Source organism: Schistocerca nitens, chromosome 1 (genome assembly GCF_023898315.1).
Source record: "Schistocerca nitens isolate TAMUIC-IGC-003100 chromosome 1, iqSchNite1.1, whole genome shotgun sequence".
NCBI lineage: Eukaryota > Metazoa > Arthropoda > Insecta > Orthoptera > Acrididae > Schistocerca > Schistocerca nitens.
In genome coordinates, this window is record NC_064614.1 from 529,667,841 (window position 1) to 529,686,123 (window position 18,283).

The 18,283-nt window shown below is 44.7% G+C and overlaps 1 protein-coding gene and 1 pseudogene across 7 annotated transcripts in view; one reads left to right on the top strand and one right to left on the bottom strand.

Annotated features, from left to right (window-relative positions):
• LOC126253529 (diacylglycerol kinase theta) overlaps window positions 1-18,283 on the top strand; it is a 741,186-nt gene that overhangs the window by 215,145 nt on the left and 507,758 nt on the right. For all 7 annotated transcript variants that reach the window (XM_049954942.1, XM_049954916.1, XM_049954934.1 and 4 more), the window contains exon 2: window positions 14,782-14,861. In XM_049954942.1, the coding sequence (XP_049810899.1) occupies window positions 14,782-14,861 (80 nt within the window). The remainder of the gene's footprint in view (window positions 1-14,781; window positions 14,862-18,283) is intronic.
• Window positions 9,837-9,954, bottom strand: LOC126205578 (5S ribosomal RNA; annotated as a pseudogene).

Genomic DNA, 18,283 nt, shown 5'->3' on the forward strand with positions numbered 1-18,283 from the left:
ACAGGAGGCTGTTACACTTTGAATGCTGACGGTAAAGGGAGTGTGACTTTCGGTGGTGCGGAAGGCTTGTGTCGACAGTTAGGTTTGTCGATGTTACTGGGCGCTGCACTAGCAAATCTAGTAAATAATTCCACACGCATTTCGCTCTCCAGAATTGTCCTATGTAATACTCTTTTTTCTCTGCTAGTATAGCGTACAGCGTAACCCGCAGCAAGCTAGCTTGCGAGCCAGGGAGGTAAACCAGACTCGACCGGGAGCAGGTACACGGTCCAGCCTAAATTTGTTTTCAGGCGGCTGCCCACACTCCTTTAGGCAAATGGGGGTCTGACGCCACGTTCTACCCAGAACATATGATACACGAACAATTAAAAGAAGATTACATATCGAACAAAGTTTACACGATTTATAGACTGGTAGCGCACACGACTTCCCTCTGTTAGCTTCCCTTGACGACAGTGGCGTCATGAAGGCCATCCAGCCACAAGGACAAATACTAAAATAAAATTTGCCAAATCCTGAAAAAGCGCACCCCATACTAAACGGGATTAGCGCTGGGGAAAAGAAGAATGCTTTTCTTGTTTACTAACGTAAGAAAAGCGGTTGGAGAGCAGAAACTCGGAAACAAGTTTTTCTTAAGAAATAAAATAACTTGGACATAGCGTAACAAAATTTTATTGAGCTCAAAAAAGATTATTATCAGATAAATATTTCGAATTACATAAACGGTATTCACTATGTTTTTCATCAAACATAACAACATACACTTGAAAGTCAAATACACCTCTTCTGCGGGACAACTAATAGCGGAGTATTGAGCTGGAGAAGGTACATGTGTTTTGGAACGTACCAATCATCACATCTTGCTGCGGGCTACGATTTGCAGATGACGATACGAATGTTTTGGTTCATACAACGGCATCATTAGTTACGACTATAGGACATGAGAATGTCTTGTTTTGGTCATGAAACAATAGGTACGAGTTGGACTGTTACATGAATCTTGTTGCCTGTCACATCACATCGTTGTTCGACACGCAGACCGTACAGTCAGATCGTTTTACGGAACTTTGTAGGGCCACTCGGGGCGCTGTGCGTATTACGGAAGCCGCCACGAAAGCTGTGGAATGCCTCAATATTGTCTCTAACGTCCAATTTTAAATGTTGTCTCTACTGTCATTTCACTAGACGAGGATCGCGCTACAGTGTTCGATGGGCGTGATAGTGAATTGTATTTGCTGCCCTAGCTTCCACATTCAGCAGATATCAGGTATATCGGGGTCGGTCACATCGCGCAAAACTTCTTACATGTACAGTGTGCAGCCAGCTTCCGAGGCTCGAATTTTCTCGGCACTACTCGGTACGTCACGGATATGCTCGGTCCTTCTCGATGTAGCGCGACATTTCGTTTAGCAGTGCGATGCGACACTTTCTTTCAGCATTTGGTGCGGCTTATTTTGGTAAGCAGGACTTTCTTCAGTTCGGCAGAACCGTGGTGTAAGCCCAGTTTATCCTTCGCTATTTGTTCGCGGTGTATAAAAGGTGCACAGGTCCAGTCGCGTTTGCACAAAAATGGGCAGTCTAGAGATCGATCGTCGCAGTCCTTTAAAAATGAAAGGCAATCGCAGCTCTCCATACTGGTCTATCCTGTGCAAGCCTCTTTACCTCTGAATAAGTACTGCAACCTACGCCCACTTGAACTTAAACCTATTACTACAAAGTTTCCAGTCCTTCTGCCTCAGGTGACCAATTATATCAACGTTTTCTTATATTATATCTATTAGGTAGTCATAGTAATGAAAAAAACTTTCAAAAAGTGAGATTCTTCGGTGATCAACGGAGAGACAGATGTTAGGTGTTAGTAGGAGAGACGGCAAAATAGAAGGATCAGGGAGAAGACTAGTTGTGGTTGTCGCTATAATGAAAATGAAATAGAGTCGAGAGCAAAATATGCAAGGGGGGAGGGCAGAATATAGAATATGACTGGCCCGAAGAATACAACGCAACTTGCTTTATTTGCAGTTTGCACCTGGGGTAGATGATGTAAGTTGAGTTGCCTATTTAAAGGAGAATTAAATAATCTCCAGGCCAGTTTTATTTTTACAACTCCGTAGCGAGGCGAATAAGTGGTACATGGACCTAAGATGTTCGTTGCTGGACTCAAGGAAATGAGAAAAAACGGAGAGAACGCCCTATTGGAGGGTTTATCGATGACATTAGAACACTTTCAGGAGAGACCCGTGAACCGTTGCAGCTTTGAAGTTATTGTTTGACAACGTGGGTCTTTGTTCTCATTACATCGTTTAATACTGTTCAGAGAAATAAAATAAGGAATAATCACCCTGAAGTAACTGTCCGCCATCAGTGACGTTAGATTCAGTAAGTAGAGAGGATGTATACGAGAATTCTAAGAGGATCATCTGTGTCTTGTACAGCCTCCTCCTAGCAGTATGCAGACCTTTGGTCGTGAGAAACTATCGAAGTTGTGTCAGATGCCGTCTTAGGAGATTCTTTTATCACGACACCTCTATCTTATGTCTAAATGTTTATTGGGGACAGGTCTAGTTACGCTTGCTAGGCCGGCCGCGGTGGCCGTGCGGTTGTAGGCGCTGCAGTCCGGAACCGCGGAACTGCTACGGTCACAGGTTCGAATCCTGCCTCGGGCATGGATGTGTGTGATGTCCTTAGGTTAGTTAGGTTTAAGTAGTTCTAAGTTATAGGCGACTGATGACCTAAGATGTTAAGTCCCATAGTGCTCAGAGCCACTTGAACCATTTTTGAACGCTTGTTAGCCACGGGAGTTGAGACATGTTGGAGAGCACATTTCGCTACCATTGTAGCAACGCCAACAGCATAAGCTGGATAAAGGTCTCTGCCATTCAGTATCCATCCAAAAAACAACACAGATGTACGGTAGGCTATTTATTGCTCCCTCAAGACTGATGCTCGAAGATTAGTTTCCTCTAGCTCTCCATACTAGCCTATCGTGTACAATCCTCTTCACCTCTGAATAACTACGGCAACCTACGTCCACTTGAACCTAAACCTGTTACAATAAAGTTTCCATTCCTTCTGCCTCATGTGACCAATTATATCAACTTTTTTAAGATTATGACCTAATCTCCGATATTATGAAAGTGACTCTGGACAGGAAAAATACATCAATAGATCTAAGAGAAAGCTACTGTAGCCGCAGGTAAAACGATGGTTTCTCCAACAATAGTTTTTTTGTAATATGACGCGATAGTATACAGAGAAAACTTTTTTGTCAACTATTACATTCTTCCTGAAGTCTGAGCGTATGTCCCCTGTCTCATATATCTTGCATACCAGTTGGAATACTTTTGTGACGGCTGGCTACTCCAAGGACCTCAGTAATTCTCAGGGAATGTCGTCTGCTCCAGGTGCCTTCTTTCTACAGAGGTCTTTTAGTGCTGTGTCAAATTTTTCTCGCAGTATCATATCTTTAGGTACATCCTCCTATAATATTGTCCTTAATTTTCTTTCCCTTATACAGACCCTCTGTATATTTCTTTCACCTATTAGCTTTCCGTGCTTTGCTTTACTTACCAATGTGTGTGGGACTAATCACCTACGCCAAGGCAGAATCTGCTATCATAACTGGCCAACAGTTTTCGCCAGTTATCCTTTCAGTTGCTGTATTGCGTTCCGTGTGTGTTATCTATTCTTTAGCCTAACTCTGGGAACCAGTTTCGAAGATTATGGAAATCCCAAGCCAGTACTTTCTTAATGCCACTTTCTGTCCCAAATGAAATTCTACCTGCTACAGAGAAATTAATTAACACTGTATACTTCTAAAAAAAAAAGTGTGTAAATAGGTCACCTACTGGCCGTGGAGTCTGTTCCAGGTGTACAATTTCACACCTTGAGTCTGTAAGGGCCAGAAACATTACAAATAAAAAGAATTGCTGTTATCTTGACAGAAACTGACATGCTTTTTAAATTAGAATCTACAACTCGAGATCACCTCAAGCACGTCAAAGTAGGCAAACGTATTAATGCATATGTAGGAAAATAAATGATCGTGCATTTTTGAGGCAATTGTAACGCCATCACTCATTTTGTGCTTGTGTGTATAAGTGTGAGTGAAAGTGGACCAGCGTTTATAAGATTTAATTTCATGTTTTACCTTTTGAAATGTACCTTTAAATATTTTAGCCTCATCCGCTTCATTAGTTTTGAAAGGGGGCTATTGACCTCACTGTTGAGCGAGGTTCATACAACCAACCAACAGCGAAATTTTTAAAATTTGGATAAAGGTAATTCGCCATGTGCGACAGTTTAAAATGTTGGGAGGCCGCAGAACCCCCACAGCGATGACAGAATGGGCCGGGGGCCGGAGGTAACGATCCTCCGAGGAACCTTCCTAAGAAAAGCGCTGGGACACGCTTCCCGCCGAAAAGCAGAGACGCGGTTTTGGTTGGCGGAGTGATAAGGAGGTACTACGGGGTATGGAAAGTTCCAGAAAATCTTCTGAAAGGAGTATGAGCTTCAAGTGATTTGCTGACAGATTGATGTCCCATGCACTGGGAGGTAATATTTTTGTGGCAGCCGCTGGGATTCGCCAGCTGAGCACAAACGTAGACACTGCATGTTCAGGAGGGAGCGAAGTATGGCGTGAAGCAACACTTTCCTCTGGAGTTCAAATGAAGGCACTTCTCTGCCGGGATCGATAGACCGCAGTTCCCTCCAGGGATCGACCTAGATAGTCTGTTGGCAAAGCCATAATGGAGAATTTGGCGATTAGATTTAGCGAAATGTTACCCTCGACACAGGGAGCACGTGAAATCGTTTCTCCGTGACAGAGCTGTTATTCTGCTTACTCAAGTGGCGATTCTTTAGCTCTACGTGGAGTCTGACACACACTAAAGTGCTTGTTTATGGGAGAATATTTGAGTCGGATTTCTGTTTCTGGCTAGTGAGCGAAAAGAAATCTTGACTCGTGTTCTGTCTTGCACTGAGATACTTTCAGCCCCAGAGATTGCGGATGGCATATTACGTCCACTGTGTAGACAGAGAATTGCAAGTAAGCCACGTATGTCATTTGTACAGAGCCTAGCGCCGCAGTGAGCAGGTCATCGATGCAGTACAACTGCTGTCTGTCCTAGGCGCACTCCGGTTAGGCGGACAGGGAAACACTCACAGTAAATATGTTGAGTTCCATTTGCGTGTCCACTGAGCGTTTTCTGAAAGTGCCAGTCATGCCGCAGGATTTCTTTTTCTCCCCGCCATTCAGTATCAGCCAACTTATGTTCGTCTAATAACCAGAGAACCAGAAGGGCGGGGGGCGCTGTCTAAATAAAGTCAAACATATGTTCTGCTAACCTCGAAATTACATGTAGGGTGGAATCTGACATTGTGTATTTCACATTTATAAATTTTTTTGCGCTGTACATGATTTGAAAATAACAATTTACGGTATACACGTTGTGATTCATTCTAATAACATCCCGATAGGTCGGTAGGAGTGATTGGTTTGATGTGCTAAACTGAAGTGAAGTAAAACCACAACACGATACTTCGTTTTATGGAAGTAGGTAGTCATTGGCAAGGTCATCTTAATCATTTGTAGGCGTGAGAATTACCCTGCGGAGATAACATTAGGAACCACACATACATACGCTATGTTACAAACTCCATGGGAGTTTACAGCTTAATCGAGGTGAGAGAATTGCTCGGCGCTAGTTGATTACCTGATTTGTTGGCTGCAGCTTGTTGGGCTGCAAGCGACTGGCTACATTCGGACGATTTCTCATGCTGGTCCGTCTCTAAATGCACGGTGCAGTCGCGTGTATGGCTGTATACTGTCCCTTCTATTTTCAAGATTTGCGACTGAATCGGAGCAAATTTTTCCAAGAGACATCTACTAGTCTCCAGTTGAATGTTGGTCCCTCTAAGGATAACATGAGCAGGGCTTGGGCACTGAAGTGCAGTTCTCGAAAAGACAGGAGGCAATCACGACGAACTAGGAGATATTTCGTTGCCAATCTGTTCAGGTGATATCATAAAACGTTGTCCTTCAGGGAGTCAACGGATCACTAGAGGCGGCAAACTTTATCTTAGATTGCCTGACATGTACCGCTTCAAAAGTCAAGAATCTGTCAGTAACGAACCCCTCGATACCGAACGGAAAATGTCTATGAAACGCGTTTGTAAAACCACGACACTTTTTACCGATCTATCTATACTAACAACGTGATGAAATTCAAAATCCGCAGAGCACTTATGGCAAACCCCATGCCGCACCTAAGTTAGTTGACTATTGGAAGTAATGTAGGTAGGCTACAAAAATTCTACCCCGCGTATCTGAACGCTGACTCCATAGATATTTTTACCAGACTGAGATTTACCAGAAGACGCTAAAAACTTTTAATTCAACCATGGAGGAGGTGTACGATTAATCGTAACACATCGGATTAAAGATTTCAAGAGCGCCACGGAAGTGCTCTACAAGTACCTGTGGGACACTACATGTAAGATGGTGTATTCCACGGAGAGCCTTATCCTTATAGTCTGGAAGCAAACGTTCCAACACGGGGTTACATCTTAGCCCGTCTAACAAATACTTCACATATTGAACACGAGAGTAAAAATGAAGACAGTTAGGTATAGAGGAACAAATTTTCTTTACGCAAATGGAATTACACTCTGATACATTACAATCGTAGTCCTCCCACATTTCACCGTAACGTCGTAAGGCGACTTACAGAGTACATATGTAGATGCACAATTCCGTACTTGTTCTGAACGGGGGAAGTAAACAATGCACGGCGATGGGAGATGAAGTGCGACGTAGGAGCGGCAGAGGTCCGTCTGGCTGACGTAACACAGTGCCTATGATAAAGCCATATAAACAGAAAGTATTTGGTTATAAGGATAATGCTGACGACTTTGACGTCGTCACACCGTGTAACTACTTAGGAGTAATAACAAGAAGCTATATTGGTGTGCAAAACGTAAAGATGAAAGTTTCTTTCGCATGATGTGTCACTACCAAGAAACATACCTAAATGGAACTTGCATCATACATCGAAAGAACTGCTACAGTATGTCACAGACCTTAAATGAAAGAAATCCACATTGAGGCGAACAGGAATGACACTTTTATTCAAAGACAATAATTACACTGAAGTCTTCGCGTTTCACGGTGGTAGCCTGGACATTACAGAAGGCGATATATGGTTCGTAAGAGGGTGTGGGATCACCACGGGCGGCAATGTTGGATGTACCCTGATATGGCGAGGAGTGGGTATACGTAATGCACCCAGAACATTATCGAAAATGATGGTTTTAGTCGTCCAGGTGTTGCGGTGTGGGGAGGTATAATCTTGCATGAAGGTACTGAACTCCAAATCTTTTAGAACGGTACAGTCACCGGTCAGCGTTATTGTGACACTGTACGCCTTCCGCATATGCTTATTTTCAGGGGTGCATTCGGCCCTGGCTTCATTTTTGTGGATACCGCTCATCGCACGTGGAAGGGCTCTTGGAACGAGAGGATATTCGGCGAATAGACTGGACTGCCCGTTTCCCCGACCAGCACTAACGACCATCAAACATCCGTCAACCGCGCTGCTAGTGGATGGAACTCCCTACCACAAGAAATCCTTACCAGTCTTGTGGCTAGCATGGGAGCATGCATTGACGCCCGTCTTCATCACACATCCACATAAGAACAATCTCCCGCTGTATGTAATGTCCAACTGACATCATAAATCGCGGTGACTTTAGTGTAATTATTGCGTATTTCTTTCATTTACCTTCTGTGCTACGCTGTAGCAGTTTTTACTGTGCACGGTCGAACTTCCATCGAGCTATGTTACTTGGCAGTGGCACATCATGCGAAAGTCGCTTTCGCCATTAAGTTTTGCACACCACTCTCTTTTAAATGGGACCATCACGTAAAATCAGTATTAAATAAAGTGAATGAAAGAATAAAAACAAATGTAAATGTCGTGTGACTAGGGCCTCCCTTCGAGTAGACCATTCGCCGGGTGCAAGTCTTTCGATTTGACGCCACTTCGGCGACTTGCGCGTCGATGGGGATTCTGATGATGATTAGGACAATACAACACTCAGTCCCTGAGCGGAGAATATCTCCTACCCAGCCGGGAATCGAACCCGGGCCCTTAGGGTAGAAATTTTGTCGCGCTGACCACTTTTTTATTTTTTTAAAATTTTGTTCGTTGTATTTGGCCGGAGCGGACGTGACATGACATCAGTTGAAGTTCGTTGTTCATCTTTTCACTCAGTTTTTTTTATTTTTTATTTTTTATTTATTTCTTTTTTTAATACAGATACACGCCAGGTCTCTGACCGAACACGCTGAGCTACCGTGCCGGCTACCGCTCAGCTACTGGGGGCGGACAATGAAAGAATTAGATTGGTTAGAAGGGTTCTGGGAAATGCAACGAATCTGCTAAGGAAATCGGATACCAGACGCTAGTGCGTCTAACCCTAGGATATTTTTCTAGCGTTTAGATTCGTTCTTAAGCAGGCATGACAACAGACATCGAACGAATTCGTAGGATCGCGCCTAGGATCGTAAGACCGTTTTAGCCTACACGAAAATGTAGCAACGATGTTCAGGGAATTTAAATTGAAATTCTTGGAGGAGGGACGACGTACTTCTCGCAAAGTCATGTTGAGTAAATTGAGGGAACATGTATTCGAAGAAATCTGTGGACCACTACGCTGCCACTAACATTCATTTCGCGTTGGGATCATTAGAATAAAATAAGATGGTTCAGATGGCTCTGAGCACTATGGGACTTAACATCTGAGGTCATCAGTCCCCTAGACTTAGAACCACTTAAACCTAACTAACCTAAGGAAAAACACACACATCCACGCCCGAGGCAGGATTCGAACCTGCGACCGTAGCAGCAGCGCAGTTCCGGACTGAAGCGCCTAGAACCGCTGGGCCACCACGGCCGGCTTTGGAATAAGACGAATATAATTGTATCGCATATATAGGCATAGAGACAATCATATTCCCTCGGTCTTTCAGGTAATGTGACAGAAAATGGATAATATTGGTACGCTGTACCCTCAGCACAGACGTATGCTGGAGAGCGTCCGCTCTTGTTTTAAGCCGCGGCGATGCGGCGCTGTGGCCCGGCCGGGCGCGCTCTGCCAGTCCCAGGCTGCGGTGACGTCAGCAGCGACCGAGCGACGGCGCCGCCTCAGCCGGCGCTTCTCCAAGCTGCACAGCGCGCCCATCTGGCCCGCGACTAAAAACACTGCCACCATTACGAAGACGCGTACGCTTTGCGATTCATGTATGAGTGGTTACTGGGATCGTTTAAACTCGTACACCTCTGGACTAGAAATTACAAACAACGACGAAATGATGACATAGAGCATAACAATTTTGACATGGAAAACACTCAATATCAAGTCACCATAAAATGTTTTGTTTGTGGTGGTTTATCGCCGAAGAAAGTTGATTCAAAGTGGGTGAAAATTCGATATGAGTGTGGTTCCATATTTTCATTATCGCCACGCTTTTCTTGAAGATCGTCCACGTGAAGGACACTCCGAAACAGAAATCATAGAAGAAAGCAGATATTGCGTAACATAGTAACGTAGTATTGGACGAAAAAAAAATAAAAAAAGCACTCCGTCTTCAGGCCACGAGTGGCCTACCGGGACCATCCGACCGCCGTGTCATCCCAGCTGAGGATGCGGATAGGAGGGGCGTGTGGTCAGCACACCGCTCTCCCGGTAGTTACGATGGTTTTCTTTGACCGGAACCGCTACTATTCGGTCGAGTAGCTGCTCAATTGGCATCACGAGGCTGAGTGCACCCCGAAAAATGGCAACAGCGCATGGCGGCCTGGATGGTCACCCATCCAAGTGCCGACCACACCCGACAGCGCTTAACTTCGGTGATCTCACGGGAACCGGTGTATCAACTGCGGCAAGGCCGTTGCCTGGTATTGGACGAAAAGCATTTAAAATTTTTTAACTGATCGAAACAGCTCCTGTCATACGAACGACATAAGGAAGAGTACTGCATATTTTACATGCAGAGGAAAGTTTTGAGCTCGAGGAATCTGACGGGAATCAGGGGGTTAATGGTCAGGGATCGTCGCAGTGCGGCGAGCGGGTAGTTGGGAATTTCGGTTTGACGCAAAGCGTGTCCGGATGGCCGAACCGGTTAAGGCAAAAATTCTACAGGAGCGGCGCATCTGAGTTCCAGTCCCGGTCCGGCACAAATTTTCAACTCTCGCCATTGCATCGCCGCAGTGTCTTCTAAAATTGTCCCATTGACTTTGTCAATAAAATTCTTCAGGGTTTGAGGCCGCATTGTCATCTGTAAAATTTCGACGATTGTTGCAAGGCGCGTTTCTCAGGGTGTATTGCTAACTGCTCACAGTGATTGTTGCAAGGCGCGTTCCTCAGGGTGTATTGCTAACTGCTCACAGTGATCAGTTAGCAACACTCCCTGAGGAACGCGCCTTGCAACAATCGCCGAAACGTCGAAATTTTACAGATGACAATGCGGCCTCAACCCTGAAGAATTTTATTGTCTGTGACAACGGCCGCGGAAGCCTACGTTTATCCCATTGACTTTCTTCCACGCCGACCGTAGATGCAAGTATGCGAGAAATAAACAGTGAATAATGGACTGGTAAGTGGGAATATCTCAACACCGCTACAATCCAAGTCTCAAAGTAAAAGCATGCCACCTGATTTTTATTGCTCTCAATCACGAAATCAGGCAATTGAATTGTTATTATAACAAATCGCTTCAAAGCCAGTTGAAAGCAATGTATTAATCAAAGATCCCGTATTCTAATCATCACTGATCGATCACCATGAAAGTTCATTAAGTATCTGCACACACTTTTTATGAATGTACAGTATCGTTCACAAACGTACAAACGTTTTCGTACAAACGTTTTCCGAGGTAACTTGAAACTTAATTCAGTTTCAAGCGCACCCGAGAACTGTCCACGGTGCACACTTATAGCGCCTAGAGGTACTTTCCATATCCTTCTTCCTCTTTCTGCAGATGCTCACTACAGTAGCACGTGAAAATTCGACCAGCTTCGCCGTTTTCGAGATACTCGTTGACAGGCTGTGAGTAATAATAATCTGCCCTTTGTTAAAGTCGCTTATTTCAATGGACTTCCCCATTTCCAGCCAATATCTTCGGTAGGGTGATCCCCTGCCCGTGTCTGCTCCGCTTACATACGTTTGTTATGCGTCACGTGACCGAAACGCCACCAGGCGACATACAACGTCGCGGTGGGTACTAGTCATAATGTTTTGGCTGATCAGACAAAAAAGGCAAGCTCCAACGAGATGTGGTCTGTAAATAATTAGAGTTGGAATTCTCTGTGGAAGATAGAACGGCCAACAAAGTGCATTAGAGCTGTTCGTGTTTAGCGTTGTTACCAAGCCTGATGCGGGATATAAGGGGCGTGAGCAGCGGCGGAGGTTGATTGATCACAGATGCTGGGCTGCGTGCGAACGAGAGGGCAGGAATATTTCTTTAAAGTCAGTACCGCCGTTAGACTGTTGTTTACTTACAGTGTTACATTTACACTTACACAATCATGATTTCGGCTTCAGAGTGCCATTATCAAGTGTCTTCTGAAAGCAGATTAGACAATAACAGTAAAATACATAATAAGTGCTATAACCTTATAACAATCTATATTTGTAATGCTTACTTACAAGTGTTATAAACTGCCTGAGATGGCATATTGTCGTATTAAAATACACTATTAGACGCATTGTCTAAGGGTCGACGTATCTGGCAGAGCTTACTGCCTTGTTTCATTACTGAGTACACCATCTTGACTGAATAACAGTTCGCTAAGTGTCAAATTGTCTTGGTCAAAGAAATTCCTGTTACAAGCAGGTGAGTCTTTGGACTCGATGTACAATGGAATAGGAAAGGTTAGGAGCAATTTATTTTCTGTGGTAGTTATTACATCAGTAATGAAACAAGGCAGTAAGCTCTGCCAGATATGTCGACTCTTAGACAATGCGTCTAATAGTGTATTTTAATACGACAATATGCCATATTAGGCAATTTATAACACTTGTAAGTAAGCATTACAAATATGGATTGTTATACGTTTATATCACTCGTTAAGTATTTCACTGTTATTGTCTAATCTGCTTTCAGAAAACACTTGTTAATGGCACTTTGAAGCCGAAATCATGATTGTGTAAGTGTAAATGTAACACTGTAAGTAAACAACAGTCTAATGATGGTACTGACTTTAAAGAAATACATTATGACTGTGGCCCCACGTTATGAACAAGTTATTAAAGGGCAGGAACACTCGTCGTCAATATTTCGGTCGACAACGTCTGACCACCAAAGGGAGGATCGGCGTATTGTCCACCAAACACATCATATCCCCTTCACATTTGCGCTGGCCATCGAAGAATTAGTAGTTGATTGCCTGCAATCTAAGTAATACGGCATCATTCGTCAGAGAGTAGCAGCAACTGGACTAGGGAGTTGCCGTCTCATAGGTAGGCTGCCGTTAACACCGCAACACAGACGGTTGCGTTTGGAGTGGTGCCGTGTCAGGAAGCGTGGACTGCTGACGAATATCGCGTTATGTGTTTCTTCACTAAAGCAGATGGCCACTGCTGGTGAGTATGGTGGCAGCCCGGGCAGGTAAAGCGATGTTACTCCTAATATCGAGGTGTGGGCAGTCGTCGGTTATAGCTTCAGGTCACAGCTGGTAGTGGATGAGGAACTCTGGCAGCACAACGATAAGTGACGGACATCCTGCGTCCTCGTGTGTTATCTTTCATGCGACAGTATCATGGCACCACTTTCAGTAAGAAAGTCCTCGTCCACATATGGCACGTGTCTCTATGAACTGGATGCGTGTGCTGATGTCCTCCCGTAACCAATAAATCACCCAATCTGCCCCGGTATAATGTGTATTGGGACCAAGTCGGACGTCATCTCCGTTCATCGATGATACCAAGAACCATTTACAACAGTTGTGGATCAGCTTGCCTCAGGAGATGGCGCAAGACTTTATGACACCGTTCCCAACCGAATCCGTGCGTGCTTCCAGACCATACTAATAAGTTGGTTCATTTTGCCAAGTTCTTTGTAAATTTGAATCGATTTTGTAATCACTGATATGACATCACGTATCCTCTCAACCCCTGAAGTTTCATTTCGTCTTTTGTCTGGGTGCTCCATTTATTTTAATATGCAATGGACTTAATACTGTGAAGAATATTTGCACATTGCTGACGACATCTAAAAGTGTTCACGTTGATCTCGCTCTAATTACGACTCTAGGAGATGTTGAAGGACAGGTATTACTTTGATCTCTTCGGATTACAAGCTATTCGGAGAGTCATCTGGACCTGTTCTGAAAGCAACTGAGTTGTACTAGCGACGCTAATAATTAGGTTACCGTAGCGTAAACGATGATGATTATTCGTATGTGCTTCGGACTAACAGTGAGGTTATTGGCGCCGTTTTCATTGTTATGTGAATATGATTAAAATCATTAAAACTCTAAAATATTAACCGTCCTACATTTATTTCTTTAAAACTTGTCTCTGTACGACACTTCAGCACACCTGAATGCAATGTAGCTTGATGACACACTTTTATTTGTGACGATACCAATTTTCTTTGTAGTTACAAACTTTGTTACTCCAAGACTTCTGTACTGAGAATTGTTATTGTGAACAATTTGGCGGTGATCGGAGGTCGGTATGTGTGGCTTGATTTCCCTGTATTTTCAGTCAGTAAATAAACAATGAATTATTGCCAACGTTTATCCAGTCACGTCACATCATTCTTACGTCCTACAGTTGGTTTACCGTGTTTCTAATTTTCTTGTAGGTTTAGTGTGACCATGTTGTCGTTTGTTCTGTTTATAGCCCTGCCATTATCTGTTTTTTTTAGAGGTGTTGTTTTCACTCACTGCGTGATCTGTGAATCTTGACTGATTTGACTCTCCTGAAGCAATGTTTAGACTTGGTTGTGCATTTTCTGAGCATTATACCAGTTTCTGCCCGTTTCAGTTCTGACCAGTTAACACATGTACAGCAGCAAAGAGGAGTTTATGTATGATATTTTGGTCGTGAATGCGTATTTCTGTAATATTTCGATTTTTTCCCTTATTTTTTAAAATGTTTCTTGCTCTCTGCATTGTTTGCTTATGTTAGCCATTGTGCACTCTATGCTGTCAGATGTATGTGTGAATTTAGTGTTCATGTATGGAGTGTTATCATCATGGGATGCATAAAGTGTTTATACTGCGTACCTATTGTGTTTTACTTTTAGTTGTGTTTTGTTTCATGCCGTGCATTTACTTTTCTAGTTCCCAGTATTCAGAGATTTTTTGTAAAGCTCAGCAAAACACTAAAGCTCCTCCTCATCGTTTCTGTCTAGTCGTAATGGATAACTTAGCTTCACATACTGAGCTCTGAAACTACGACAAAAGTTAGCGAGGGTTGACTGTGTTGATGACGGATACCTAGAATTGGAGCCGGCCGCGGTGGTCTCGCGGTTCTAGGCGCGCAGTCCGGAACCGTGGGATTGCTACGGTCGCAGGTTCGAATCCTGCCTCGGGCATGGATGTGTGTGATGTCCTTAGGTTAGTTAGGTTTAAGTAGTTCTAAGTTCTAGGGGACTGATAACCACAGCAGTTGAGTCCCATAGTGCTCAGAGCCATTTGAACCATTTTGAACCTAGAATTGGAGTCGCGCGCTGCTGCGGCAGGTAGCTGACAGAGTGCACCCTTTGTGTTTCAGTGTGCAACTTCGTAGTGCACGACCGCTGCCTGAAGACCGTGGTCTCCCCCTGCTCCAGCATCGCAGCCAGTCTCATCAAGGTGAGTACCAGCCACGGCAGTGTCCGCAGCTGCCGTAAGCAGTAGCCGTGCGTCTCTTTAGTAGAAAACCACGTATTTGCATCTCATGTCATCTGTTTATGACGCCTTACCCACTACGTGTCACCTCATTATCTATACGGTAAACCAGGCACAGATGCAGCATATTTTGTATATTTTGTTATATCGGGGTAGAATTACTCTAAATATTGTTACAAAGTAATGAGCGTTAGTTTTAAAATGTTTACATTATATCACGTATGAACAAAACGTCGGTAAGTGTAAATGAAAGGGAGAAAAGAAGGAACAAAGGAATTGTTGCCTGAGCGGGGCCACTCCCTGGAACCCGATATAGATGCCGACCTTCCTCGGGAGGGATGCCGCCTGTAAAATAATTAACAATAAAGTAAAATTTAAGCTGATTTCTTCAACTTAAATACACTCCTGGAAATGGAAAAAAGAACACATTGACACCGGTGTGTCAGACCCACCATACTTGCTCCGGACACTGCGAGAGGGCTGTACAAGCAGTGATCACACGCACGGCACAGCGGACACACCAGGAACCGCGGTGTTGGCCGTCGAATGGCGCTAGCAGCGCAGCATTTGTGCACCGCCGCCGTCAGTGTCAGCCAGTTTGCCGTGGCATACGGAGCTCCATCGCAGTCTTTAACACTGGTAGCATGCCGCGACAGCGTGGACGTGAACCGCATGTGCAGTTGACGGACTTTGAGCGAGGGCGTATAGTGAGCATGCGGGAGGCCGGGTGGACGTACCGCCGAATTGCTCAACACGTGGGGCGTGAGGGACCGCACCGCCACTTCCCAGCAAATTAGGGACACTGTTGCTCCTGGGGTATCGGCGAGGACCATTCGCAACCGTCTCCATGAAGCTGGGCTACGGTCCCGCACACCGTTAGGCCGTCTTCCGCTCACGCCCCAACATCGTGCAGCCCGCCTCCAGTGGTGTCGCGACAGGCGTGAATGGAGGGACGAATGGAGACGTGTCGTCTTCAGCGATGAGAGTCGCTTCTGCCTTGGTGCCAATGATGGTCGTATGCGTGTTTGGCGCCGTGCAGGTGAGCGCCACAATCAGGACTGCATACGACCGAGGCACACAGGGCCAACACCCGGCATCATGGTGTGGGGAGCGATCTCCTACACCGGCCGTACACCACTGGTGATCGTCGAGGGGACACTGAATAGTGCACGGTACATCCAAACCGTCATCGAACCCATCGTTCTACCATTCCTAGACCGGCAAGGGAACTTGCTGTTCCAACAGGACAATGCACGTCCGCATGTATCCCGTGCCACCCAACGTGCTCTAGAAGGTGTAAGTCAACTACCCTGGCCAGCAAGATCTCCGGATCTGTCCCCCATTGAACATGTTTGGGACTGGATGAAGCGTCGTCTCACGCGGTCTGCACGTCCAGCACGAACGCTGGTCCAACTGAGGCGCCAGGTGGAAATGGCATGGCAAGCCGTTCCAGAGGACTACATCCAGCATCTCTACGATCGTCTCCATGGGAGAATAGCAGCCTGCATTGCTGCGAAAGGTGGATATACACTGTACTAGTGCCGACATTGTGCATGCTCTGTTGCCTGTGTCTATGTGCCTGTGGTTCTGTCAGTGTGATCATGTGATGTATCTGACCCCAGGAATGTGTCAATAAAGTTTCCCCTTCCTGGGACAATGAATTCACGGTGTTCTTATTTCAATTTCCAGGAGTGTATAACAGAGCTCTATAACAGACAACAAGACAATTATTTGCGTACAACTGAGTATCAGTATGAACTGAATCATAATTTACATTAACTTACGTAATATTTTAATTTCGATTACATCGTACAGGATACAAATTTAAATAGATTGTTTCTTAGTGCTTTCTTCTTTAGAATCTTTTCTACCATAATCTACACACATGTTCACATGTGTAGATCATGTTTCGTGGAGCCATTGGTTGCAGCCCACACATTGGATGCAGTCATCTGTGTGTGGTTAGGAAATAATTTTCCCAACATTCACAACAGCGGCTTTTTTTCTAAATTTATTAAGTTCTCTATCAGTCCCATCTGGTACAGACAGACGGAGTAGCAGTATTCAGGTAGTGGTCGAACAAGGGTTTTACAAGCTACCTCCTTTGTAGGCGGACTACACTTCCAGTGAACCTGGCATCTTTGATTAGTATTATGTGGTTGTTCCATTTGAAATCACTCCTAGATGTTTTATGGATGTGACTGCTTCCAGCGATTGTTCTGCAATCGTGTAATCATACAATAACGTGTCTTTCTGCCTTTTTATCTGCAATATATTTTACATTTGTTTACGTTGTGGATCAACTGACAACCCCTGCAACAAGTGTCGATCCTGTGCGGATCTTCCTGCATTTTACTACAGATTTTTAGCGTCGGGTTTTCTCTGTAAAAAACAGCATCATCCGCGCAGCTGCCAGGTTAGCCGAGAGCGCTAATGCGCTGCTTCCTGAACTCGGATAGGCGCGCTGGCATCGAATCCGCCCGGCAGATTTACGACGAGGGCCGGTGTGCCGGCCAGCCTGGATATGGTTTTTAGGCGGTTTTCCACATCCCACTAGGTGAATACTGGGCTGATCCCCACGTCCCGCCTTAGTTACATGGCTCGCAGACATTTGAACACATTTGTACTATTTCATGGCTTATACTAGACGCAGACACGTGGGGTGCACTCATTCTATCCTGGGGGGTACTGGGTGGCGACAGGAAGGGCATCCAGCCACCCTCTGACACTGACATCTCCAAATCCATAGTAAAAAGGCCGACCCCGCGGTGAAGTGGGACAAAGGCCCAAAGAAAAGATGATGAAAATGAAGAGCATCATCCGCAAAAAGCCTCTTGGAACTTCCAGCTTTATCCACTGACTCATTTATATATATTGCGAAAAGTAATGGTCCTATAACAACTCCTTGGGCTATGTCCGAAGTTACTTTTACGTTTGAAAATTTCTTTCCCTTGAGAATGACCTGACATGTTTCAATTGCAAAAAACTCTTCAATGCAATCACACACCTACTCTGATATTCTGTATGCTCAATCAATACGTCATAATGGGGAAATGTATGGAAAACTTTCAAGCGGACAAGAACCACAGCATCAACCTGGACGCCAGTATCTACTGGTTTCTGTGTCTTGTGGACGAAAGAGCAGGCTGGGTTTCTCACGGTCGTTGTTTCTGGAACCCACATTGATTCCTAGAGAGGAGATTTCCGGTCTCTGGAAGCGTTATAATACATCTTTGAAAACTACAACAGACCGAAGTCAGAGAAGTAGACCTATAGCTTTGTGCGCCTGTTCGATGACACTTATTGAAAATGGGAGAAACCTGCCCAAGCTAAATGGAATGACGCTCACTAGCAAATCCCGTCTGACACTGCGGAGTGTGGACACT